Here is a 10869-nt window from a genome sequence, read left to right on the forward strand (position 1 = left end):
AAATACACTGGCTAATCTAAGGACTTTGGTATTTATCTGTTCAAAGAAATTCTATGTGCCTTCATAGTAAGGTATTAAGGTCACATATTGTTGGTCCCTTGACTGGCCTTAATAGAACGAGTTTACTGTATTCACAGCTCTCGTTGTGTCTTGTAAAATGGCTCAATTTTCTAAATGTGGCATTGTGTCTATTTTGTGAATCCTGTCAAGTAGCTAATTCGAGCTAAACCACTCGCTCCCGCTAATCATGTGTACTTACATGTGATCAGAGCATTCTTGTTAGATTAAGATTGCCTTAGTGTTGACTGGTGAAGTGCTGTAATGAATTAAAAAAAATGCATGTACACCACCAGCTGTTGCAGTGTTTCCACGTGCGAACAAACAGCATAGAAACATCACAGTAAATTACTCTGGAGTAATACTTCAGAAAAAAAGTCTGCCGGGACATTCGTTTAAGTTTAAAAGTACTATCCTGCCCAGTGTTTAAAATGGAAAGCCTCCAGGGGTAGAATGTAGGAACCACTTGAATAACTGTGACTATCGTTTTATCTTTGACATGATATATTGTTAACTGTACTGTAAACTACAGTGTTGCCCTGCACAGATAAACAAAACCACCGCTGTGTAAAACACGAGCAGTTTAAGAATCAACAACAAATTTAACTAATGAAAATAAAAGGCACTGGGGAACATCAAGAGTTAATGCAAATAGTATTCATTTATTTTGAGGTTAAAAAGTCTTATAATAGAGCTCCAGAAAAGATTTAAAAAAAAAATACCAAACAGCATGCTTCAATTACAATAAGGGGAGGGGAGACCTCACAGCAAAAATTAGCATTCCAGCATCAACAGCTTGTTAAATGGTACAGGATTTTACCCATCAGGCTGAGCGATCCACAACACTGAAAGCTTTGTGTGTTTATTTGCACTCCCACCCAGGACTGCCTAAAAGTGCAAAACTCTTAAAACAACAAGACCAACAGTCCTCAAAATCCTGGATCCTCGTCATTACACCGACTAACTCAAAACTCAGTTCTTTGTGGTGGAGCAGTGACAGTCAAAGGGAGAAAAGAGAGAATTCAGTTCTAGGTCTGGTTTCAACACTGGTTTTATCAATGTATTGCACAAGTTAAATTGAATACAAATCCAATTGATTTATTTAATTGACTTACATTAGAAGTTCATATAAATAGTATCTAAAACAAGAACAGCTTTTCCAGTGCACGCTGTAATCTGATTGAGAATGATGATCATGTTGGCTTTATTCAGTCATTTCTTGTTCTAATCAATGTTTTAGCATCAGTTGGGTTGCTACACTTATATAATAAATAGGATGATTATTTAAGCAGTTTCCATCCCAATTAGTGATCCTTTTAAATCACTAAGTGCAATAGAAAAAAAATGGCACAAATGCAAAAGTAGGCTTGTATGTGGTATGGCCAAAGAACTGAGATTTAAGATTGTCTTGCTCAACAGAAAGCACTGCAATGAATTTTGAAGTTGGTAAATTATATCAGAGCCCATCCTTCCTTTAGATTTCCAGGCATTTCTTTCTAAAGAGATGGCTTTTAAATAAAGCAGGCAGGGTATCAAATCAAACAGCCTTCACTTTCCCAGTTCATTTTGATACATTACCATATGTGGTTTATGTCACTTCCCAGTCTTCTTAAGAAAAACAGCCCTTCCACGCCATTCACGGTAAATTCAGACAGTTTTTTAAATTGACTTTTCCCAAAAATAAACAAAAAGCACTCAGAAACTAAAAGGATAACCACCCTACTGGTAACAAGATGGCTCACAAACCCAACTCCTCCTCCTCCTCCTCCTCCTCAAGTTTATTCCACACTTTCATGTCAATTTCTCCACCCTGACATTCACTTATATTCAAGAACCTTCCAAAGGCAAGCCAAAGTAAAGTGGCAAGGCTAGATATCAAGGGAAAAAGAAAAAGAGAGCGGATACACTGCTAATCACCAAGGGTTAGGCATCAGTGCAATTGTTGTCTTTTTTTTTTTTTTTTTAAGGAAACCGGACGTATTTTAAATCGGAATAAGGGGAGTGGAAAACTTTTGCTGAAGTCACTTTAACCAATTTGGCGTTTTGTGAGAACAGTTCTGAAAACAGTATCATTGCCTAGGTTTGTTAACTTATCGTAATCATTAAACCAAAAATAACTAGGCATTTCAAACCCTCATTCCTTAAAAAGGTTATCTGGTAGCGGTTTTTATTTATTTATTTATTTATTTATTTTAGTTAACCAAGACAAACACTTTCCTTGTTCTTCTCCACTTTTGGATTCTGAAACTTTTTTTGTTTGTTTGTTTGTTTTTAAACTAATAATACATTAAAAAAAAAAACTGCAACATTTTAAGAACTCTGTTTGCAAAAGAAATGCAGAGATTTTTTTAGTTTTCTTTTTTTATATAGTAAATTTAAATGTCCCTTGAAGAAAGTGGTAAATGTGTCGTCAACATTTCGATTCTTTCATTGGGTGTCTGTTAAAGTTTTGGCGCTGGGCAAGTGCAGGAGTGTTTGTTTTAATTCGTTTTGTGCACGTCGCAGCCAGGAGAGGGGCTCCGCAGGTTCTTCTGAAGCACGTGTGCGTCCGCCGGCTCTATTCTCTTGTAGTAGTTCTTTTTCGTTTCTATGATCTCAAATCCAAACTTCCGGTAAAAGTCGATTGCCGATTCATTACTTATCTGAACATGCCTGGGTCAAGAAAACAAAGAAAAATGGATTTAGCTGATGGAAAATGGCACATTGGGTTAATGCAGTAAACCCTTTAAAATCTGGGTTCAAATTCAGAAGTGAAGAGATATTGGTTGCATTAAAGCCTACATTACAAAACTGGTACACAATTCAGAACAATTGTTAGTTTTTGTCCAGGACTGTGCAGGTGGGTTATTCTGCGAGTGAAACTTTACATTACCTCTCATTAGCACCAATATTACTGGTCCCCCTTTTCTTCTGTTGACAAATCTTTTGGCTCTTTGAGTGTTTTTGGTACTTTAACTCAGAAAATACTGTACAGATTATCCAAATAAAAAAGTTTCTGCTACTTCCTGTTACCTAATCTCTTCGGTAAATAAATAAAGAATGCAAGCAAAGAACCCTACAATTTTCAGACTGAAAGGGAGCAGTGAAAAGTTTGCTCACAGTACTAAGAAAATTGTGTATAACAGTTTCATTTTCTTACTGAATACTTACAGATAGATGTTGTCAAATGTGCCATCCTTCTCACAGATGTTTAAAACATGGTTCAGCGTCTTTGTTCCTAGAAGAAAATATATACACATTTATATTATAAACACACACACACATATTATATATATTTTAGCTCAAAGAGCCAGCTGCCCAACGTTTTCGATATTTATAGGTTTTTGACAGCATGACTACTTGTTATTGTTTACATTCAAATCCATGATTTATTCTTACATGATGTAATGGTGTTCTATATATTGTGACATCATTTTTACTTCTACCTTTGAATCTGTATTAATTCTAATTAACATTACTTTATATAAACTTATATTTTTATTATATCATGCAATGCTGGCTCTGAGGATCAGTCTTGATTTGGCCTCCCCAGTGCATCAGCATGCACAACTTTTGAATGAATTTTGTTATGTCACATACATTTTAAAATGTTTGTAATGTATTATTAAAGTACTATTCATGGGGTAAAATGTGTAAGTCTTGTTCAATATATGAACATTAAGTTAGGTAATATTTATTATTGCTTACAAATGTGCAGAGTGAAACACACTGGCCCGCCTACTCCTAACTTATTTCCAATCTGGCCCCTTTAAATTTTAAAAACTAGTTGAAGAGCTCTGCTCTGACAAAGGCAACTCTATCTGTCCAGGATATACGAGAAACACATGCAAGCAGTTTTACAGCAAGTACAGCATAAACCAGTCTGCGTTGTTGCAGAAGAAACTACAGATGGGAGAGATAAGTGTCCTGAACATTGTATTTAATTTGTCATTTTATGAAAATTGTATATTTTTGTAATAATGCCCCTCGTTTGTATATTGTAATGCCAGCAATAAGCTGTTTTTTCAAAACACCTTTATTTGTTGACTGACCTACAGTACATTGTTACTAGTGGACTGCTTTAAGAAAGATTTTTCCTGAAAACTACAGTATCTCAGGGACTTAAAACAAAAATGAATTCAACAGATTTTTAATGTAAAAATATTATTTATGTTTAAATTACGTTGTTAATTCTTAATAAATTGGTAAAAACGGAATTGGTCATTTTGAAAAACGAAATTTGCCATTCCCTAGAATGGAAAATCAGGAGCCCTATACTTTCGAATTCCACACAGTGAAACTGTCGACATGTAATACATTCTCAATATGCTCAGACATTCACATCTGCTCTCACAGCTGCCAAGCCTGCTTGTCCTTGGGGACCACACTCATGTCTCATCTTTTCGGCTGATTGCATAACAAATTTAATTCAATCAAAGCCAACTAGATTGAAAAATGTATATTGTGTTTCAAATGACCCTCACAGATTATCTAAAAGTTGCACATAATTCACAGATTCACAGTTTAACAATATACACAAACATGTCTTCAAAAGTTCAGAACCCTGCAAAACCAAGGCCATACTGAACAGACAACATGCAGTACAGCACTAATGTACCTTCTATCAGCGATAGGTAACCCCGGCACTTCCAGTCCAGAGATCTTCCTTCCAGCTATATTGTTAATTATTAAACTGATCATTTCATCACATCTAATACACAGTTATTGGAATGGCATCTAGGAGTTGCCACTCTCTGTTTAATAAGATGCTATTGAAACCAATAAAGGCATTTTGCTTGTCTACGTGACTTCAAGTTTGTAGTATGATGCATGTAGAAAGATGAACTGTAAAGCGTTACCTATTCCTAGTCGACGGTATGGTGCCAGACAGCCCAGGGTCATTATATAGAGCCTCTTCTGGTTCTGGGAGTGGTCGACTCTGCAGCACACTGCACCTACCGCTATGTCATTGAAGTACGCTGAAACAGAAAGTGGAACGTGTTACAACTGGAAGCCTGCTTTATCAGACACAAAACTTTACACTTTACACTGGCTTTGTACTTTACATTGGCTTGCAATAACATGGTGATAGCTCAATAATAATAATAATAATAATAATAAATCATTACACCTGCACAAAAGCTACCAAATAAAATGTATTTTGATGACTAGACGCCTGGCCTGAACTTGCTAATTTACCAACTGAGCCACAGTATATATTAGGCGGCCAGAGTTTCACAACTTAGGCCCAGTTTTAATAAGCTTCTGCTCCAGTTTGAAGTTTACATCACTTCTCTATACGGAATGGAAATATGTTGTACCTAACTTATTATAAAATTTGTCTGAAACATTAGCAGTATGTTTTTTCCTTTTAGAAAGAAAAAAAAAAACATTTTTCCCAGAATAAGATTGTAGTACATCTGGCTCGAATTAATGAATTAATTAGATTTGTGAATCAAATTATTTTTAACTTAAATTCTTTACCTAGTACAGTATAAGAATCATTAAGATTTACTTATAATTTCCCAGAATACAGCAGCAGCACAAAATCACATTCAAGCAGTTAGAAACAAATGACAATCAAATTATTATTATAAAACAGACCCAGTTCTCTTACCCAGTTTAGCGAGCTCTCCCACCTCCAGAACATCTTTGTAGAACTTTTCATTGTAGCTGACCGGGAAGATGACCTGGTTTAACCGTTTCAGTTGCTTAATGTTGTGTGGCGTCACGTCTCCCAGCTCGATCCGGCTACTGGAACAAAACCAGACTGATCAACAACCAAGACAACCAAATTCACTGGCACCGAACACTGCAGCTCAGAGTCAGACACGTTGCTGCATTCTGCCTAGTGAAATACAAACAAACTGAGGGATTTGAGAAGTGACCGAAAAAAAAAACTTGTTGAGTTATGGTCTATATTTGTCACTTTCACAAAATGGTTTAGTAAACTGGAAGTACATTTGCTCAGCCCCAGCCAGTTCCCAGCTGCTGGACCCAAAGCTGGAACAGGAAGAGGTACGCCACAGCTGGACCGCACTCTCCAATCTGCTCCTGTCCTGCTTGCCTGCCTCTCCCTACAGCAGGGGCGACTGCCCCGAGATGATGGGGAACAATAAAGGAAACCAGCACTGTTTAGAACAGGGGGCCAGTCGTGGTCCTGGAGGCCCACTGCACTCCAAGTTTAACAGGTAAAATGAGATCATTACAGGAGTCTGTCGCGTATCCATGCTATTTTATCCCTGGTAGCTCCCTTTTCCAGTTGTAAGCACAACTCACTTTTGCTTTCCTGTAGCTATTTTGTATTAGCCAGGGTTAGAAACAAACAAAATTGTAGTACTAGTCCCAAGGACTATTACCTTCTGAAACTTGCTAGCCCTTATGTAAACTTACTAGCCCTTATGTGACGTTTCTGAGTTAGAATCAACAACAGACGTTGGGGTCCCTAAAATATTATTACATTTTATGTTCCTAAAAAATGGACACTTATAAAGCAGGATACAACAAACATTAATGCTCATTTCCAGATACAATGATTGGGTTTCTGCACCTGCCTTCCCCACATTCCGAACCCCAATAAAGTCTGTGTGGACAACACCATTGACAGCGTAGCATATCACTGCATCAGTAATGGAACTATCTGTAGAACAGTCCGAGACAACCGACAAATATTTAGCAGTTGCCATTCTGGTTAACTGGGCTGGATGCTGGGTCCTCGCAATAGTGTGTATTCACCCCTGTGCCTGTTTAGAATTTCTATAGGTTTTCCCCACATTTAATTGTTTTGCCTCATCCAGGTCACACATCCATTCAAAATTAGAATACAGTCGTGCTGTTTTGCAAGGGCGTGCGCTGTTCTAAAAAGCACTTTTAGCTTTAAAATCAGAGAGGTGTTTCTGGTGTGTAGTAATTGCTATGCTTTTGATGTGCCTTGTTTGGCAGTCTTTGTCTTTTCATTTTCACAGTTATATTGATTACTTGATTTGTCATGCGCTTTAAAAACGGACTATCGTAAAGGTAGGCGACTCAGTCACAAATGTGCCACTCTGGCTTTACATCTTATTTTCTGAAGGCGTAGACTTACTGCAGCCAGTCAAATTGTGAAAGCCAGGTTACTTCAAAGAGCGCTGCCTCTTTTCTCTGTCGTATTCCTTGTGTTTGTGAATCATGGTCTTTTTCTTCTTTTGTGGTGGGCGGTATAAATCTACACATTGGGTGACGTTGCTGAAGAGCTTGATCATGACGGATAAACGGTTTGGGAGGTTACGTGACGGCCAGACATACGACGGATTACTGTAATTACTTCTGGATGGAGGTTTAATTGGTTCAATTAAAACAATTTAGAACAGGGTTGAAACAAAGATCAGGAGTGGAAAGGCCAGCTTTGGCGACCTCTGGTTTAGATAGTTGAAATAAGTCCCTTTGTGTACCAAAGAGTCTCTTTAGTACTTTTCTACCTGTAAAGATTTTGTAGAAATCCAGAAAGGGTCCTATATGATAAAAAAACAGACCTGTCTAAAACCTTGTCTGCATGAAAAAAAGTAGGATTTGGACAACTAAATTTCCTACTGTGAGTGATGCACGACAGGATTAAGAAAAGGCAAGCGTGCTATGAACACACAGTAGATGGTGCTCTTACACCCACTTACATACTGTATTGCAATACTGGCAGACTTCCCTGATCTGCAACATGAGGTAGAAACAGATCTTCCGGTACTCAAACCACCGCGTACAGCAAGACTTGCACCTACACAGGCCCACCACGAACACAGACACACAAGGATGATTTAAAAAAAAAAAAAAAAGAACTGCAGATCACACGTGAGCACAACTCCAGTCATCACATCACACCCTAATCCTAAATGATACCATGGAAATTAAAAAGGACAACATATATTATTTGTTTATTCGTCATAAAGCAGCACAGGCACAGCACAGAACCAATTACATACTATGTGAATATACTCTGACCTAGATATGAATGTGTTTGTATTGCTGGAACTGCGATGCTGGTACCGCTAGTTGCTGATGAGCAGAGTTATCACCTCATTTGAACCAGACTAGTAAAGTATATTTATAGACTACATAAACAAATTCCCTTTTAAAGATGACAGCTGCAACAGTGACGTGCAAATTCAACTTGAGAAGCAACAGCAGTGGCACCAACTAGCCCTAATTACAAGAGCATCTGGCTAGGGACTAGGTTCTGGCCCAGTGCTGGGTTTTGTAACTCCCCCTTGTTTGGGTATACTGTTGAAAGGTCCAGATGCTAGGAATGTGTGCACTATGCTAAATCTGTTCTGAATGGGCTACAGTAACAACACGGATAGGTTTACCATGAGGAGTTGTTAATGAAGCTATAAAAGGAAAATTAATTTCAATAGGGGCCTAATTGTTGACCATCTAACATAATTAATTGATGGTAGTTCAGAAACCCAGGACTGGACTTGTGTCCAACCTTTTTCCAAAACATATTCTCTTAAGATAATAAGTTATTACATGACAGGGGAACCAGAACACATTTCCCTGATATGTCATATTAAATAATAACCATGTAGAAACATGTATGGGGCATTATTATATTACCTGCACACTCAATCTTGGTTTGTTACAGGCCACCTGTGCTCTGGGATCAATATGCTTAAGAAAACAGAACTGTAGGGCTGCTTTCTAGTTAATTTTGCCAAACCAGACCAGGGGGAAGAGATTAGCTTGCTTTAAAAAAAAAAAAAAACGTAAAATGGAAACAAAAATTAGTGAGGAAAAGACAAACCACTACATATCCCGTGAGATTTGCTTGAGAGTGTCGGCAATGTAGATTATAGGTGACCGACACAGAGGCTGGCCTTTAAATATCGAATGCCATTCAGCCTTTCTTCACTGCCTTATTGAAAAACAAGAGCACAGATTGGTGCAAAGACAAAAGCACTTTAACTAGTTCCAAGTATACTTAACATTAAACAGATGGTACAGTATTTGCCATGGCTTTTCTACTTGAACAGGGCCTTCTGTAGCAGTGAAAACAAACCAGGTAGTCCTCCCTCTATACACGAATAACTTCCCTACATTCCCTTTTCGCCGAAAATTGTATCAGTGTCCCTCCCCTTTCTAACACAAAAACAGCTCCCCGTAACGACATCATTTCAGGTTCAATTTTCTGTTCCAGGGAAAGAGGTGTGGAAGCTGTCGACTAAATACAGAAAGAGAGGTAGAGCTCTCATGCTCCCAGTACTTGGACATGAATAATATACAAACTTTTGAGGTAAAACGGTGTCGGACAACACACATAGTTACAGTAGCTAGCTTTAGTTAATGACTACCAGATTATTCTAAAAATAAGAGACCCCTCTGACAGTAAACGGTTGTATGAAAACGCGACCCAATGTTGGAAACAAGAATCAAATGAGAATATTATGAGAAGGCTTCACTGAGGGCTGTGCTGAAGTTTACATGTAATATGGAACGAGTGGGCCTCAAATTAGTTTCAAGGAACCGGCATGTTAACAATATATAACGATCTGGAAAAAAATCGCATTTATTTTTATTTTATAATTTATGTTGCTTTTACAAAGCAAGTTGCAAGCCACAAGCCACACAGTACAGCGCTCGATCGACTGTGTAACATCGTACAAAAATGACCCCGCCTTGTTTGTTACTTACACACAAGAAATAATCGATCGCTTAATACTATATACGACTACGACTACTAGAAAACACCGGAAAGCAGCAGGCGTTCTCCGCGTTAACATAATTCAATAAAATGAAGTAATCATGACGCTGCAAATTGTCCTTATCCAAAATACACCTGGTTAAAAAACAAACAAACAAGCGTTTGACAATAAAAACACTCAATCTTGAAAGAAGAACTTGTAATATCGAGTCACGCCAGCACTGTAGTGGGTATTGATGGTGCTGTCGTTGGCAGATTCCAGACAGTACTACAGACAGTATTGCATTGCACTACAGCCCCTAAAAAACTTTATTCATGATCAAGACCAAAACGTACCGTCAGACGACAGTAACTCACCCTTTCATGTTGATGAGGATTTGATTCTCAGTTTGACTGTTATTAAAGCGTGTTACAGTTTATAGTTCGGTGGATTTTAAACTGAGTTCAGGATCAAATTTTCTCCCGCTGTAGATCCAGCTCCACATGGATCAATCTCACCACCGAACGGAGCAACACTCGGGGTCAACTCTGACCTCGCTTGCACACTAACTCAGAATAAAATATATTTCTTTCTTTTTATAATTATAGTATAGCAATTATATCGATACTTGAATACCAAATATTGTTCGATTCCGATTGAACAATGTAATATAAAATAAGATTTAAAAAAAACCAAAACACGAGGACGTGACCTTTGACTCGAATGTTTATTTTTATTTAAATACAAATTGAAATTCAGCAATCTCCAATGGTTTTACAATATAAAAACGATTAAATGAAAATGACCTAAGTAAAATATGTTGTTATTTTTTTTAAAAAGTAAAATCACCAAAGGTTTTCATGTTGTCACGTGACCAGTGTCAAACACCCGCTTGTGGATTTTTGTTTTTTTACCAAACGACATAACACCGTTTTTTATTGTTTAAATTGTGTTTATTGGATTTAATCAACGAGATGAACAAGCAGATATACAACGATAAATGATTCACCTTGACTCACAATTTTCACCGAAATATAAAATACTGTTGCTACAATAGATGGTTATATCAGTGCTTATGTTGCTTTAAAAATATATTTAAAAAATAAATACAGTTGTTTCTGTTTTAATAATAGTAGCCCACAAAAAACAAACCCGTAAACAGACACCACGCAAAGGGGCGATC

At 37.4% G+C, this 10869-nt stretch overlaps 1 protein-coding gene across 2 annotated transcripts; it reads right to left on the bottom strand.

The window, feature by feature from the left end:
- Nucleotides 1–699: 699 nt before the first annotated feature.
- LOC117972617 (N-alpha-acetyltransferase 50) lies at nt 700–10252 on the bottom strand. Of its 2 annotated transcripts, none has more exons than XM_034922320.2 (5): nt 10064–10252; nt 5654–5787; nt 4896–5015; nt 3208–3274; nt 700–2709 (listed from the first exon to the last, which is right to left on the bottom strand). In XM_034922320.2, the coding sequence occupies exons 1-5, from the start codon at nt 10069–10071 to the stop codon at nt 2538–2540; spliced, it is 501 nt and encodes a 166-aa protein (XP_034778211.1). In that variant the 5' UTR covers nt 10072–10252; the 3' UTR covers nt 700–2537. The 2 variants fall into 2 exon arrangements, with proteins under 2 accessions (XP_034778211.1, XP_034778210.1); XM_034922319.2 differs by having other exon boundaries at nt 5654–5790; nt 10064–10251.
- Nucleotides 10253–10869: the final 617 nt, after the last annotated feature.

This window comes from Acipenser ruthenus, chromosome 8 (genome assembly GCF_902713425.1).
Source record: "Acipenser ruthenus chromosome 8, fAciRut3.2 maternal haplotype, whole genome shotgun sequence".
Lineage (NCBI taxonomy): Eukaryota > Metazoa > Chordata > Actinopteri > Acipenseriformes > Acipenseridae > Acipenser > Acipenser ruthenus.